Source organism: Oryzias latipes, chromosome 6 (genome assembly GCF_053564925.1).
Source record: "Oryzias latipes strain Hd-rR chromosome 6, Olatipes_Hd-rR_3.1".
NCBI lineage: Eukaryota > Metazoa > Chordata > Actinopteri > Beloniformes > Adrianichthyidae > Oryzias > Oryzias latipes.
In genome coordinates, this window is record NC_136242.1 from 27,962,882 (window position 1) to 27,979,667 (window position 16,786).

The following is a 16,786-nucleotide window of genomic DNA, read 5'->3' on the forward strand; positions in this document are numbered from 1 at the left end:
GTTACGTCTGTCATCCTTCTAAGTGTCTGATTTTTATTTTGTTCCTCCTCCGTTTGTTTGAATAAAGTTAAAGTTGCCTCTACAAGCTCAGTTTCCTGCAGTTTTGAGTCCTACAGCATAGCAATTTGATATAAAATCATTTTTATGACTTAAAAATATGTTTAGTAAATTACATATTACTGTGTGTATAAACAAAGATGTCAGTTGCCACCAGAAAAAACATGAGTATATTCACTTTTGAGAATTTGTCGTACTAGTAAAAGCTGTTCACGTTTAACTTATTTTATTTATAATAGTATCAAGTTTCATTCATTGACTGTTACTGTCAGTCTTTTTATGGCTCCTGTTAAATTCTAGATGTATGTCAATATAAAATCATTCAGGCACATATCCTAAAGGATGTACAGGAAAAAAAGGAAATCAAAAAATCAATATTTCCATTTTCAGTGGAGAAGAAATCTCCTTTCTGTGAGTCTTAAATGTAAGTGTTGGAGCGTGTGGTATAGTGTGCAAAAACTACTTCTAAATAATGTGAACAGAATAAAAACAATAAGACCTTTAGTGATAAAAATTAAAATGTATCCAAATATAAATCTTACTGTATTAAAAAATAAATAAGAACAAATAAAACAATAAAGTTTAGTAAATACAAATTACCAAAAATTACTGTTGCTTCCTATTTTACACTAGGTTACTTCATAGAGTTGAAACGCATAAATTATTTGAGTTTTTCACACTCATCTGTTTTTCCAGAAGCATGCTTGGGCCTAAAACGTGGTTCTTGGTTGTTCAAAGATGTGACTGAACAAAGTACGCCTCTGTTTATATGAAGCAAAAAAAAAAAGAAACAAGATATATTAGTAACCATGTAAATTGTAATACTTCTATAAGAGCTTTGATCATCAATTTTTTTAATGTATTCTCTAGTAACTGGATGGCAGAATTCAGCAGTGCCAAAAGTTCTGATCAGAAAAAACGTTGAGAACACATCACTTTAAAAAACACACTGCCCTGACAAAGATAAGTACACGAGTGTTTCATGAAGCAGTTTGGTGCAAACTGTTCGTTCAGCATCTTACTTTGCATCATTTGCTAAAAACGCCCAGCCCTGTATCATTCAACATGTGACTCCAGAGCTTTCTGCTTGGATAATTCCATGCTGTTTTGCCTGCTTAGTCAAGACAGTTAAGACTCTCCGGCTGTATGAGTAGTTCTCTCTGCCACATATTGTGCCAGCTCATCATCTGCACTGTGCCAAAACTAATGTGTCTGTAAATGGAGGCACAGCAGCCAAATTCCAAATGAAGTGACCTAGAGCAGACCTGGGTTGTGTGCAGCTCCAGGCACAGAGCGCTTGAAGACAATCCGGATTTAGGGTGCTGCCAGGAAAACCATCTGCGTGCTGTAACTGCATAAGCTCTGTCAGCTGTGCTGTCACCCTTATTTCTGCACATCCATCTTTACTTCAATATTTGCAAACTGCCTGAATGTACGCAGTGGCTCTCTTCTGTGCTTAGTATTCAAGAACATAATTTTTAATCATGGAAGTTCAACATGAGGAATCTACTTTTATGTGGCTAACCTTAATTTAGTATTCATTCAAGTTACATGACAGAAAAATCATTATTCAACTTAATAAGTGATGACTACATCTAAGAAACAGAAATATATTGTGATATACTAAAATTTATATCACAACACATTAAGAAATATATTTCAAGATCAAAAACTAAGGAATATATAGATGGATATATAGAGATTTTTATGTATTCCCTTTCATGAGCAAACAAAATTGCATTATATTATTACTTCTATGTAGGTATTCTTCTTAGAGATAAGGTAGCTCCAAATCACATTTTGCAACACACATTTTATTTTAGGGATAGGGGCGGCTGTTTATTAATTCATACATTGTAAAACCTTAGCTGACACTGACATGCTTCTAGATAACCAAGAATTTCTATATTTAAGTTCAGCCCTCCACTGCACGAAACTAGTGTTCTCCTGTCTTGTCCACTGAAGAATTGCCATTTTTGTTGAATTAACACAATTATAATTTTAAAACAATCATGACAGTGGTCCTTTATTCATCTTTTTATCCAAGTTTTTTTCAATATAATTTATAGTGGTTTTTATGTTTTTATTTAACACAACTACACAAATGTGTGACATGTATTCTTTAATTCTACATTTACCATGTCTCAATTGATTACTATCTTTGTTTTAAAAAAAAAAGTAAACATAATTTTACTTTACCCTATCTATCTATCTATCTATCTATCTATCTATCTATCTATCTATCTATCTATCTATCTATCTATCTATCTATCTATCTATCTATCTATCTATCTATCTATCTATCTATCTATCTATCTATCTATCTATCTATCTATCTATCTATCCATCCATCCATCTATCCATCCATCCATCCATCCATCCATCCATCCATCCATCCATCCATCCATCCATCCATCCATCCATCCATCCATCCATCCATCCATCCATCCATCCATCCATCCATCCATCCATCCATCCATCCATCCATCTATCTATCTATCTATCTATCTATCTATCTATCTATCTATCTATCTATCTATCTATCTATCTATCTATCATGTGCCATGGTTCTCCTCCACAGGGAATCATGGGAAAGGAGCTCAAAATACAGGATAAACCTTAATCCGCAACACACCTGTGCTACACTCCGGTCATTTCTGCAGTTATGTTTTTATTAATATTTTGTATATTGTGATTAATGGTTACAGACACTTTAGTTTTGTTGTAAGTACTAGTATAAGTTTTTGACAGTTGACCCATCTCCAGCGCGCACCGCCTCCTCTGGTCCCGGTGAATACCTGCAGAGCGAGTCTACACAAGAGGAAATAAGCAAGTTAAGATCCCAGTTTATTAAATATTCAACTTTCCCAAAATACAAAGAAATCCATTTTAAAATAATGAATGCAGTCTATCCATTCAAGGAACTACTACACAAATGTTTTGGTTTTCCAGAAAATGACTGTTCTTTCTGTGACATAAATATAGAATCACTTGATCATATGTTTTTTGAATGTATATATGCGTACAGTTTATGGGAGTATTTCTTTTTTTGGTGCTCCTCAAAGTTTACCTTTCCTATTTCTATTCAATTACAAAAGCACATTATATTATTTGGAGTAGTGTCTGGTGATAATCTATTTGATTTGACATTCAATACTTTATTAATATCTGGGAAATTTTTCATTCATAAGAGCAGATTCTTAAAAACCAAACCATTATTCAATACATTTCATAAAGAGATCAGTTTATATTTTAAATCTCTGAAATTAATGAAAAGCAAAAATGCAAAAAACTGTCTATTTTCATTGAAAATCACATGCTGTATGACAATCCCTAGTACTGTATTGTAAACTAAAATTCTATTCTTTTTTCTTTTTTTTCTCTCTTCTTTGTGTTGTTACTGTGTGTTTGTTTAAAGTTCAATAAAAAAAACCTGCAGAGCGAGTCTCTCCTCTGCCGAAAAGCAGGCGTGACTGCCGCAAACAGAAGATTACCGCGAGAGGGGTTCGAGAATTCACTCTCATCCGAAAGGTTTGACTTAAATTCCAAAATAGTCCGACGATGAGTGGAGCTATGAACTTCAAAAACTGCGGGGCAGTGTTGGTAACGGGAGCCAATCGGGGGCTCGGGCTGCAAATGGTTGAGAGCCTTGCTAGTGGTGATTTCTCTCCACGCAAGATTATAGCCACGACCAGAAATGTCGCTGTCGCTAAGGTAATAATTATCCTCAAAGCATCCATAATTAATAGCAGTAGTTTGGCTAGATAGACACGCTACTCTGAAATGTGCAGAAAACAAAATGTAATGTATACATACCGGCCACTAGAGGTCGCCATCGTCCCACTGACCTAATTTAAGTGAAAAATAAAATTTACTCTCTGACCCACAGACGCTTCAGGAGCTGGCAGGAAAGTATTCAAACATACACGTGCTACCTTTAGGTAAGTCCAAGAGTTGTAGTGTTTTTAGTTTTCTAAAATAAATATTATTTAATCTAGGACAGTGGTTCATAATTAAAATTCTTTGATGCTCTGCATATGGTATGTAGGGCTAAACTAGCCCGCAACACCTGTCCCTGTTTTTGTTTGTTTGTTTTTTTAGATTAAATGAAATAGAAAAGAAAAGACTAATAATCGCCATTTATGAATGGGCAGCTATATTACATAAAATAAATAAGAAAAAAAAGCCAAGAAAATTAACCAGAATAAATTGGGAGGAAAAGCTTACATAGTAAAATTGCAAATGGCAGGTGTGCAAAAGTACTACACACTTCATCATTCTTTGTTTTGGGCCCAGTTCAATAACCATTCGTGAGGCCCCTCCCTGATATTTTATTCAAATAGACTCAGGGTAAAAGCACAGTGTTTCACCTTTACAAATAAATCCGAAATGCCTTCTGAAATCTGTTGTTTAGGTCCTGTTTTTGTGTGTTCACGCACAGATGTGGTGAGTCAGGAAAGCATTGAGAAGTGTGCAGAGGAGGTGGACCTGCTGCTACAAGGAGACGGGCTGAACTGCCTGATCAACAACGCAGGAATCAACGTGCTGGCTGACTTTCACTCTGTCACTGCAGAGAAGATGATAGAAAACTTCCACACCAATGCCGTGGCTCCTCTAATGATTACCAAGGTCATCTGTGGTTAAGAAAAAGGCTTTCTGGACGAACACACAGAAAGAGTGTCATCTTTTTTTTCAAATCTGTCTTCATCAGGACACATGTGGTCTTCCAGCTGTGTGAAAAACTAAAAAAGATGACTTTGATAGGCAGACGTGACAAAATCCCAGTGCTTTGGGATGTCCCTGTTTCATATATGTTATTCAGAGCCCTGAGCTGCAGTCTGTGCTGTTAAAACTACCAGCACTCATCAAAAGCCTTCAATGGGACGGATTCTTGCTGATTCAAAGTTTCAAGGACACCCTCTGTAAAGTGTGCCAAAGATTTTTAGTACTGACTGAGAGTCAAGCAGAGTCGAAACCTGCTTCAAGCACTTGAAGATGTTCATCTAAGCAATAGAGTTAGAAGAAAAGCTTGCAGGAGAGAACACTGAACAGTTATGAATGAAGATTTACCTTTTGGTACATTTTCAGTACAATGAAACATTTCCAAAAACACACCTGGATTCTTAAAAAACGTAACCTTTGCTTCAATTTTGAGCTCTGAACATGTAGTTACAGAGCCTCGGTTTTGCACACTTAAGTACTGTGGTCATATAACTCAAAATTTAATTCTGCTTTAACCTCTTAAGTGAAAATATAAAGATTCCACCTGTCTTTTACCTGAGACACCTGGAGTTGCCTCCAACTTCCCTGCAGATCTGATAAGAGTAATAAGGCAGGAATGGAGACGAATGGCTTTTCTCATTATTGCTTTAGAATAGGATCAATTATTCATCATGGTAATAATTATTTGGTCTGGTGGTGTGAGTTAGCACAGCCTGTGATGACCTTTTTCACGTTTTATGGTGTTTCTTTTTCAATTTTTGAGTTTTCAGCTCTGGTAATACAGTCCTATTTTGCATCTGAATGTTTTAATAATACAGTGAGCCTGGTCAGAGTCTTACTTTGTCCGTCCCAAGTCCTTGAATTCTTTCATTTTTTCCAAAGACCTTCAGCAGGGTGAAGGAAAACGCTGCAGGAAGTGTTTTTTCAATATAATTTAAATGTAACTGAGGCATTTTATCTGTAGGGGGCACTAGAGGGCAGCACTATTTGTTGCAGAAGCATTGTGACAGCTTTCCCACAGACTCATGAATATAAAATGAAGCCATAAATCATTTGTCTTCCTTTTTTATTATTTCCTTTATCTCATTAGTTTGTTTAGGTTCCTGATCGTGATGCAGCAACGCTGTGTTTTCCTGACCCGGACAGGCCCTCCTGCCTCTGCTGAAACGAGCTGCGGACGGAAAAGCAGCGGACGGCGTGATGGGCATCCAGAGGGCGGCAGTTATCAACATCACCGCCCTGCTGGGCTCCGTGGAGCTCAACTGGGGCGAGCTGGCCAACACCTGCAAATGGTACCCCTACAGGACCTCCAAGGTACTCATCACTGAGACCGAAATGTGGAGTGGAGGAATACTCTCAGGCGTGTGATGAGGGGGTCGTGGCTCTAAAGGTCAAGAATCAGGATCGATACCCACACATTCATTTCAACCTCTCACAGCTTTAGTTCACTGGAACAAACATTGTTCCTAAAAAACAATCGGAGCTTATTTATGACTTTAAGCAAAAATTGAGTTCAAGAACATATGGAAGTTAGCTGCAGTTTTTTTGGCAAATTGAATTACAGTGGCATGAACATTCATGTAAAACCACATCTTCACATTTCTAGAATGTCACATTCTCTTTTTTTCAGCTAAATGAAAAGCAGCTATAAAACGGTTTGAGTCCTCCGCAACAACTCTTTGAATGTTTTGAGAAAAACATGTTTTGCTTCAATATTTAACCGTCACAAGAGTAAAATTCTGTAACTCTCATTTAAAGTTTCATAAAGAGGAAAGACAGAGGTGCACACACCAAATTGACAGAATAAACAGTAGAATCTGGGATAATTGCTTTAAAAAGACTTTCAGTCGCTATGAATTAAGCCACCAAGACTAAAAAGTCAGAGTAAAAGCTTTTCTAACATCAGGAAGACTGTTTCCGGTTTTAGTTCCGTAAAAGGAAACGAGAAATCCAAAACGATGTTTTAAAATCATGTTATTTGCTACCTAAGCCATAACTTTTTATCCTGCTTTAAAAAAGGCTGTTTTTTTCAGTGTGCCCTGAACATGGTCAGCCGCTGCATGGCTGTAGATTTGGAGCCGGAAGGGATCCTCTGCACGGCGATCCATCCCGGCTGGGTGCGCACTGACATGGGCGGGACGATGGTAAGGATTCTCCATGAAATGTTTCATAGCTGAGTTTAAAACACAACATATATTTCTGTTGAAGTTGTTGTTGTTTTTTAGAATAAAACACAATTTTTATGTAAACTCCTTAAGACTACATTGTTGTTAGGGCTGGGTTGATAAAATCAATTTATCCATCTGAATCCATACATAAAATTAGAAATCGATCTTTTATGCCTTTCCTTTTCCGGTGATCTAATGCACAAGAGCGATACACCCAAAGTCTGCTAGCTTGATGCTAACGTATAATAGAATTTCTCATTGGGCATGAATTTTTCAATTTTTCAATCTCTTTTAAGGAAACATTTTTTTAAAGTAACCATTTGTGCTCTAATCTTATGAAATGTAGTGTAATGCTATATCACGAGCTCCACCTGGTGGCCAAACTGAAACCCCCCCCAGAAGAGGCAGAACATTTATTTCTGTAATATGATCTAGTTTAGAGCATTTACAATTTTTGTGATCTTCATATTTTTGTGGAGCTTCTGTGTGTGAGAAACCATTTAACACTGTTAGAAACAGTCTCACTGGTTTATTATTTCACAAATACATTTTACATTATGTGAACTGTATCAGCTCTGTATCAGAATTTAATCTAGTGGATCAAAAGAATCTAAAAAAATTGTGAATTGAACCGATCCCAGTTTAAACGGTTTTGGAATTTATTGGTTATACCCAGGCCTAATAGTTACATGCAGAGGGTGCATTTACAGTGTTCAGAATATCATTGTAACACCACTACTCAAACAGGGTTACTCATTTTCTGGATCGCAGCATGCTGGATGAAATATCTTCCAATAATTTCAATTTTGTGTTTAAATATTCTTGTTTTGTTTATGGAGTGACAATTTTTTAAATCTGTTCCATAACTGAACCCCTCTGTGGAAATAGAGTACCTTTGCACTTGTACGTACGGACCCTTGAAACTGATTTTAAAGATATCTAAATGTATAAATTTTGACAGACGGTAGCTTTTATTTTTTTAATTTTTTTTTACAATAACACAAAAGTTACTTTTCCTAGTAAGTAGTTATTGTTACTGTAGAGTAGTCCGGTTACTAATTCAGCTACTTTTTGGCTTAAATAGTGAGTAACTACAATTAATTATTTTTTAAAGTAATGCTTTTTTTTTATAAACCTTTCATTAAAGTGTGGAACTACAGATTTTTGAATTTAAATCAAGGAGGTATTATTTTTATCCGCCTAGTGCCAGACATGGTTGAACACTTATCCCATTACAATAAAAAACTTTATTTTAAAATTGTGTGTTGCATCACTCATTACTTGTTTGCTTTTGTCGTCTGTCTGTGTGTTGATCTTCCTTCTTTTTGTTTCCTTCCAGGCTCCACTGAGTCCTGAGGAGAGCGTCTCCTCTGTCTTGTCTTTGACTGGTGGGCTGACCGAAAAGGATCATGGGTCATTCCTGAACCTCACAGGGGAGCAGTTGCCATGGTGACCTGTTATCCAGTCATTCCAGCTTTCTGACAGTTCAGATTGTTTACATTTTCTTTTGTGTTGTATTATTTTACTACCAGGAAGTTACTTCAAACAAGAACAACATATTTGAACTGTCATTAAATACATTTTAATGCAGCTCTTTCCAGCAAAAAACACTTTAATTAGTTTTCATTAGTCAGCACCCAGGGGGTTAAAAAGCTTGTTTTTTTATTTTTTATGACTGATAATGTATGTTAAGCTGAATGGGAAAATGCAGAAACATTTTCACAACCAAGCGTTTGAATTTATTTTTTTCTGTTACAAAACTGTAAGACCTATACAGTTTTGTAATTTATAAAGGGGACAAAAATGTTTTAAAGAGCTAACATGAAATATTTTATGTAAATCTTTAGTGATTGATGTTAAAAATGTTACATCTTTGCCTTAAAAGCATTAATAAAAGTTTGAATAGCAATGAAAATGTGTTTTACTTTAAGTTCAGCTTTGCATAAACTTTTGTTTTGATTTCAGTTTCTTTTTTGTTATAAACCTAAAAAGAATGTAGTGTCTCATAAACACTTTCTTCTGCTGCCCTCTACAGGATTCATTTGGTCAAAGTGTTGAATGTTTGCTCTTGGGCAATTTTTCCATTTATGGCATTAACCCTTGTGCTATTCTAGGCACTTTGGCATTGGGAGATGGGTCATCTAGACCCCACAAGACAGTGTGCTGAACTTTTTTATTCAATGATTTGTGATCCTCACTGGTTTCCATGGATTACATGAAATCCTCTTCACCTTTATCCTCCTGTGTCATGGTAGGGAGAACACGTCAATGGTCACCTTGACCCCATAGGATAGCACAAGGGTTAAAAGCACTTTTTAAAAGTATAATATCAATCTAAATGCTTATAAATTGTCAGTAAGTAGAGCTAAGATGAACTTTGTTAAACAGCTTCACAGGGAAATGCATGAAAATAAAGAATTTCCTCATTCTTGAAATTGTATTTTCAAGTCAGTTTGCCTTTTGTGCCAGCAAATCTTACTAAATGAGCATTTCAGGAACATGACTTGTGATTTTTTTAACCGGTTTTTACATTATTTTATCTGCTTAGACCCGTCAGCTTTTTTATTTGATTAATTTTCAGTTGCTGTAGTCTTTCATGTAGCATTGCTATTATTTAGTTAATTCTTTTTGGTGTTAACTTACTCTTTTACTTTTTACATTTAAAACTAGCATTTTTCCATTGTTTGTCATTTCCAAGCTTCTTTTTAACTGTTGTAAATGTTCCTGCATGATGAAAACAAATCATTCATTTTAAATGTTTATATAACTTTTAGCTTAACTTAATTTAAATTTACTTTTACGAATTCTAAAGTTTTATTAAGAAAGAAAAGGTAAAACGTTGAAACAAGTTTTGGAAAGAACTAAAATTTTGTTAGTTTTGGTTTTTATTACTCTCTGAACAAAACTGTTGGAGGGTTGTGCCAGCTGAAAGCAGCAGTGCCTCTCATGCAGGTCGGATGCAATAAAACCTGTTTACAATGGAACCTGTTTGCCCTGAATCTGTAGTTCAGGCATGGAGTGTGTGTTGAACGAGAGAGCAGAAAGAGGAAGGGTGACTCCAGTTTGCTAAGCAGAAAGGACAGTTTGGTGATAAGATTCTAGTTTGAATTTCTCTTTCAGGCGAGTTCATTTGTTTTGCAGCAGCTGGAGAGCTCGCAGAGTGGATTTACACTTCACAACCTTAAAGAGGAAGATGTCTGCTTTCTTAAATGAAAAGAAGAGCTGAGCTTTTACCACTTATTGCAAGTAAATATGTTATTTAAACTGTTTTGTGTCTCCAAGGGAAATATTTTCATGTTTATGTTTCGATTGCAGCTTTAATTTGTGGAATAACTGTCAATGTTTTTTGTACTATAGCTTATTCTACCTTTTTATTTCCTTAAAGTGTCAAGATTGTTTACAATGAAAGTGAACAGGTTAGTTCAGTTTAAGGCATGTCTGAGTGGAAATAATTAATTCTGCCTAACAGCTGTGTTTAATTTCAGTGACGGAAACCTATTGTGGCACTTAGGCAACACGTGCCAAACTTTAAATGAAACCTGAATAAAATTTTTTTGCACATCTTATAGGAAAATAACTGAATAACAATTATGGACTTTGGTAAGTTATATGTTAAGATCAGTATGACTCACGTCCCATCTTTTAGTGAAGAGTTCACGCTAAGAAACATTTTTTAATGTATCTGAACATTAGTCTTATAAAAAGACTTTCATTTAATTGGTCTACAATGAAATTATTATTTTTTTAATTGCAGTATTGTCGTTTGTCACAATTACCTATGACTAGCCTTTTATTAAGCATATATAAATAAATAGAAAGATGAATTAGTCACTAAAATGTAAAATAACACAACTTATAATGTTTTACACACCAAGCTAAAAAGAAAAACTTTCCTTCCAGGGTAATTAAAGGTGAAGAAATGTGATGTGTTGATTATATAAACAGGGATCACTAAATTAGAAGAATCAATTATTTGCATATTTTAATGTATTATTTTAAATGACTTGATTGTTTTTGTTCCTGAATTACAGAGCAATCAGAGGCATGATGACCGTCATAGAGGATCCTGACCACGTGGGAAGCTTCTTAAATGCTTCTGAGCTGAAGATCCCGTTTTCAGATACGGTCAAGTACTGCATCCTTGCTGTTTCTGTTATTCTCCTCCTGGTGGCGCTATGCATCTTGGCCTGGCAGATCTTCAGATGTTTCTCACACTCATATTTTACGTACACTCAAGATTCAAGTAGGTAGCCAGTCATATGCAAATAAAGGAGATATCTTTGGAATTGGTTGACTTTAACTTTTTTTTTCCTCTAGTGAATAGTGATCTGTTGTACTTAGAGGAAAAGCCATCAACAGAAAAAAACTACTCAGCACCAGGTATGAAGGTAAGAGAAAACTTAGTTCATATTAAATTACCGATCACGAATGTCACTGATATGGAAATGTTAAGGAAGCCCTCATTTAAAAATAATTTGCTTTTTAGTAGATGGAGCATATTTTTCATGACACTGCAAGGTAGATTGTATGCAGTTTCACATTTTTAAGTGTTTTTCTGCTACAGTGAAATAAATGATTACTGGGCACTCGGCATCTCTTTCTTCTGCGGGGTTCTTCTTCAATGTTAATGAGATCACAGGGAACTTTTATTTTGAAGGCTTTTGACTGACAATGCTATCATCTTATCCCAGGCTGCTTCTAGACAACAAAAATGGTTCTAACAAGATGAAGTAGTAATTCAACTTTGAAAAGGTTTAATTAAATGTTCACCTTCTTGCATATCCCTTCATTGGTCGCCACAGTGAATCAGCTTTCACTGATGCTCACAGGTGGTTTGGCAGAGATTTTTATGCCAGATGTCCTTCCTGACACAACCCTTGTTTGTTTTTTTGTTTTTTGTTTTTATCTGGGCTGGGGACAGGCACAGTGAAACCCAGACTTTAGTCCCCTTGTGGCTAGATTCAAATGATCTTGTGAAATTACCAGAATAATATTTCAGAAGAAGCTGAATTTTCTTAATTGTTAAAATTGTATAAATTTTATAAACGAACTAGTAATAAAGTTGGGAAAAACCCAAATAAAAATGAGCAAAACCTATAATACTAATGTAAATTATGCAAGATAAATAAAATAGTAATGCTGAAGCTTAAAAGTCCCACAAGTAAATTATGACAGAACAAAAGCAAAATACTATTAACCAAATTTCATGTTGTAAAAAATGAGCAGATATTATATCAGATAAATTGTCCGAAGAAAGTTTAGCTAAAAAAAACTAATGTTAATTGCTGGCAAATAGGCTAAATTTAATTGCAAAATTAGCTGATTAAGCACAAAATGGCTACAATGCAAACAATAACAACATAAAAAACTCTAAACACTAATAAATGAAAATGTTGTATTATACGCTTGAACAGTTAGGGTTAAATTAATAGAAAATGTGGCTCAAAAAAGAATAGTTTTAGAAATAGTAAAAGTTAAAGAAATTACAGCTAAAAAAATCTTTCTTTTAGCATGAAAGACTGTTTTGGTCTTTTGGCAAAACCAAATTTCCCATCCCAGAACCCAGTTTTCACAACGGCAGGTGTTTGAACCACATGATGGGTGTGGTGACAGTGTTGATGTTACACCGACACATCAGCTGATCAGCATATTTGGATGGGCTGGTTTTAGCTTTCCAAGTTCCTGATGGGTTTAGGCATATTTGACATACTGGTAGTGTCACAAAGCCAGTTCTACTGGCTGTTTTTGTTGTTAAAAATACTGACAGAAAAATGTCTGTTCCCTCCACAGGTAGAGAATCAGACTACTCAGTCTCACAGACTGAGTCGTTGTCTGTCTCAGACTTGGTTTTCCTCTTCAGAAACCAGTATGTCAGATGTGAACTTCGAGGAGCAAAAAACAAATAAAAAGGTAACAGAGATCAAATTACAGGTGTTTTTGATGACTTGCTAACCAGTTTATCTTTAGTTCCATCACTAGAGGTTTTGTAACCAGACTTCCTCAAAATAATCAGATGTCATTTTACGTTTCCTTGTGCATGTAATAGGAAAAGAAACAGGTTTTCTCCCAGTTGTCCGCCTGGAGCTTGTCATGTGTCATACTGGTTGAAATGCCCCAGCTGAGAAATGTTGTATAATTTCAAATATTCTTATGATATCTGTAATACTAACAAACCCCCTAAAAATATTTTTGATTCTTATTCATTTGTGTTAAATAAAAACATTTTATTCAGAGGACTGAATTATCTTGATTACAATTAAGTGTAACAAGTTTATATATTAGAGTAAATATGCACTTGAGAGTATGGTCAGAGGTTAGTTAGTTAAGTTTATGGTCAAAGACCCAAACAAGAAAAAGAAAATTGGACAAACAATTTCATTTGAAGTTCATGTTGTGCCCTTGTGTCTCAGGTTTTGGGCTCTCTGCGTTTCTCTGTCTTCTTTGACCGGCTGGAGTCCCGTCTGGTGATCTGCGTGCTGCAGGCAGAGGGGCTTTCAGACTCCGGAGAGGCCACTTCCATGCAGCCGTTTGTAAAAGTACGACTGATGAAGGCCGGATTAGAAGGAACAGCAAAGAGGAGTTTAAAGAAAGAGCGGGTATTGGGTCAATTAGTTTTGCTTCTCTTTTTTTTTTTTTTTTTTTTTTTTTTTTTTTATCTTTTTAACTTGTTCTGTCCAACAGCTGAGCAAACAGATTAGAGCTGAAGGCTTTTTGTGTTTATTAGTTTATTAGTTTTGCTTCTCAAATCCTGTTTGATTTAGATCTAAATGTTTTCTGTATTAGATGTTTTGACTGAAACTTGCTGCTCACAGTTTTTACATTTCAGTAGCATGTCTATGAGTGATTCAATCTATGATCTCTATAGGGTGAAGAGTCACCTTCTACTTTGTGGGCGGTGCTGCAGGAATGGGACACTCGTATAGTAAAAGGAAGCGATAAGGCTTTATTTGGAGATGAGTTCAGCTTTATTCTGCAGGAAACCAAGAACATACTTCATCACCTAAAGCTCAGGATGGAGGTACCATTCCACTCAAATGCTCTTCTTAAACTGATACGCTTAAAACAGGCTCTTGCAGTGTGAGTTTCAGTCATGTTTCTTGGCACTGCAACAAAACAGGTGAGAGACTTTGACAAATTCTCCAGACAAACACTGTTAGGGGAAGTGAACCTTCCTTTGAAGCACCTCGACATCTCATTTCCTCTGGTGCTCCAAGAAGATCTGCAGGCACCCCAGAAGGTACTACTATATGCAAAAAGACTTTAAGAATACATTGCAGACGTTTATTTTCCGACATTTTAAAAATGTAGAACTGGATTTAATCAAAAGCAACATTATGGTTGATGCTAGAGAATTTTTAACCGTTTTTGTTACTTTGTGCTTTTCTTTCATGTTAAAAGCAGCCTGTTTTTAAATACTTCTGCTCAGGATCTTGTTGGGGAAGTTCTTCTGTCTCTGAAGTTTCTTCCCACCTCTCAGCGGCTTGAGGTTGGTTTGTTGAAGATCAGGACAGCTTTCCCAAACATCTGCTCAGATGCAGGTATAAATTAATAGATATGTATGATATGCTCAATTTAGGATAAATCAAACTTTCTTTCTTTCAAACAAACTTTCACATGTATGTGTCTGTCTTACAGCTTTATATGCCAAGATCAGCGTTCAGTGCAATCAGAGTAAACTGAAGCCCCAGAAAACCTCTGCAGTGGTCCGCAGCGCGGTGACTGTCTTCAATGAGGTCCTCATCTTTTTGCTGCCTGACTTTGCTGTGGATCAGTGCAAAATTTTGGTCTCTGTTTACGAGACCTGCACAGATGCCAAATCTAGCAGGTCTTTGATTGGACATTTATGTGTGGGGAAGGACAGGAACCTGGAAGACGAGCACTGGACATTGATGCTGCGCTCAATCCGCCAGCCTGTTGCAAAGTGGCATGCACTTCTGATTTAAACAACACTGCACAAGCCCTTTATTTATTGCAACTTTCACTTTAATCTGTTCAACAGCAGGAGATAACAAGAAAGTGCAATGTATATCACTGAATGTAACTGCTTTTGCTCAGTTAAGAAATCTTTTTTTAGTCGAATGTAAAGCTAAAAATCCAGTTTATATGCTGTATTTATGATGTACTTTTCATCCAAATCAAAGGAATTTGCAGAAAATATAAACTTTTTCTTTGAACTAGCCTCAAAATAGTATGCACACAAAAACATTGATTTGTAAAATTGTTTGACTGTTTCAGAAGTCTAATCCTCCATACTGCACAAACAGGAAGAATTATTATTGTTATAAAATGAAACTGCTTTCTACTTTGCTAATACCAAAGAATGCTTATATAAGTCTACGTATCCAATCCTGCACAGAAAAACATTAAGAGGCAAAACTAGACAACAAACATTTGGTTCAAGATATCAGTTTAAAAAAATTAAAAAAATAATAATCAGAAGAACGTTTTCCCTCTATCACTAGTTAACTTTAAGCCTGTTATACCTTATGCGGATTTAACTTTTGACTTTGTTAACAATTGAAATAAAATATTTAATATGAGGAAGTCCCATTTGGAAAAAAAAACAAGTTATCAAAAGAAACAAAAATCAGTTTTTTTTTTGCTATGTTCCTTATTGCCACAAAGAAGAGAAGCAAAGAAGGAGAAAAAAACTGAATACATTTACAAAAAATAAATTTTTAAGCATGTTGTACATCTTTATTCTTGAGCGCATGCGCGATAAGTTCTAACATTCAAAATTTATTCGTCTCGAATTTTCTTAGACGGTTAGCAAGTCGGTAGTTTTCGGTCACGAGACAGCGTTTTTCCCGTTTTTCAAAAAGGTGTAAAATATGTTTAAAAAAGAGAGATAAATGTATCGATATAATTGTAGTGTCCAAAAAATAAAACAGCATGAATGGCACGTAAGAATTCGTTAATCATAATACTTTATGAAAACGTAATTTCAGTACCAACGACGACAAACTAAGGCGAAGAAAACAGACCACTGTCTGTCTGTACATGCTGTCAACAATGAAAAAAAGAGGACCAGTACCTGATAAACTAAAGGTAAGAAAATGAATATAAAGGAACCGTTTTTATTGATACATGAAAATGCACTTTTTGGGATCTTTTGTTAAGGAAATAGTATACCAAAGAAATGCTTTTATATTAGCTCAGTGACTTTTCAACAATGGCAACTAGTCAATTTGATATTTTCCCCTTAAGTCTTCTTCCACTTTCGGCTTCTCCCATCAGGGGTCGCCACAGCGAACAAGTCGCATGGTAAATTTGGCAATGTTTTTTTACGCCGGATGCCCTTCCTGACGCAACCTTCTCAAACCGGGCTTGGAACCGGCAGAGGTAGAGAAGGGAACAGGGAGCAGCCCGGAGTCGAACCCGGGTTTCACGGACGGAAGGCGCCGCAAACCAGCACGAGCTAAACTGGCTCCCGACGATATTTTCCCCTTAAGTATATGTGGAAAATTCTTTAGCATCTGATTTCTTATAGGTTTCAGTTGTCAAACAACATTGGTATTAAGCAGAAATTATATGGACAGCTGTTGTCCATATTTCTTTTCTATTTTTATCAATACTACTGAATAGAATTTTTAAGACAAAAAATTAGATTTTTTTCATAATGAAGGTAGGAAATTATAATTTAATCTAAGCAATGATAATATTAATTCAAACAGAGTAAATGTATCTGATAAACCATATTCCATGTAGCTTCATGTTTTCTGTATGTTTTTTTCTTTGAAACACAATTTTTGTTAAACTAATAGACAATTCATTCATGATTAAATGAATAATTACCTACCTGAATCTAATATATTTAGCTATTCTCAGTTTCGGCTTTA

General features: G+C 35.5%; 2 protein-coding genes across 4 annotated transcripts; both read left to right on the forward strand.

Moving 5' to 3' along the window:
- The first annotated feature begins 3,394 nt into the window (after positions 1-3,394).
- si:dkey-12e7.4 (C-signal) lies at positions 3,395-8,862 on the forward strand. Its single transcript, XM_004069751.5, has 6 exons — positions 3,395-3,771; positions 3,947-3,998; positions 4,499-4,686; positions 5,926-6,093; positions 6,813-6,923; positions 8,287-8,862. The coding sequence occupies exons 1-6, from the start codon at positions 3,619-3,621 to the stop codon at positions 8,398-8,400; spliced, it is 786 nt and encodes a 261-aa protein (XP_004069799.1). The 5' UTR covers positions 3,395-3,618; the 3' UTR covers positions 8,401-8,862.
- A 1,076-nt stretch (positions 8,863-9,938) lies between these two features.
- On the forward strand, positions 9,939-15,121 carry syt19 (synaptotagmin XIX). 3 transcript variants are annotated; one of them, XM_078948938.1, is made up of 10 exons: positions 10,073-10,193; positions 10,517-10,547; positions 10,979-11,190; positions 11,265-11,335; positions 12,738-12,857; positions 13,358-13,543; positions 13,813-13,965; positions 14,065-14,184; positions 14,374-14,485; positions 14,583-15,121. In XM_078948938.1, exons 3-10 carry the CDS (start codon positions 10,992-10,994, stop codon positions 14,888-14,890), a joined length of 1,269 nt encoding a protein of 422 aa, XP_078805064.1. In that variant the 5' UTR covers positions 10,073-10,193; positions 10,517-10,547; positions 10,979-10,991; the 3' UTR covers positions 14,891-15,121. The 3 variants fall into 3 exon arrangements, with proteins under 3 accessions (XP_011474650.1, XP_078805064.1, XP_078805063.1); XM_011476348.3 differs by lacking the exon at positions 10,517-10,547 and having other exon boundaries at positions 9,939-10,193; XM_078948937.1 differs by lacking the exon at positions 10,073-10,193 and having other exon boundaries at positions 10,418-10,547.
- The last annotated feature ends 1,665 nt before the right edge of the window (positions 15,122-16,786 follow it).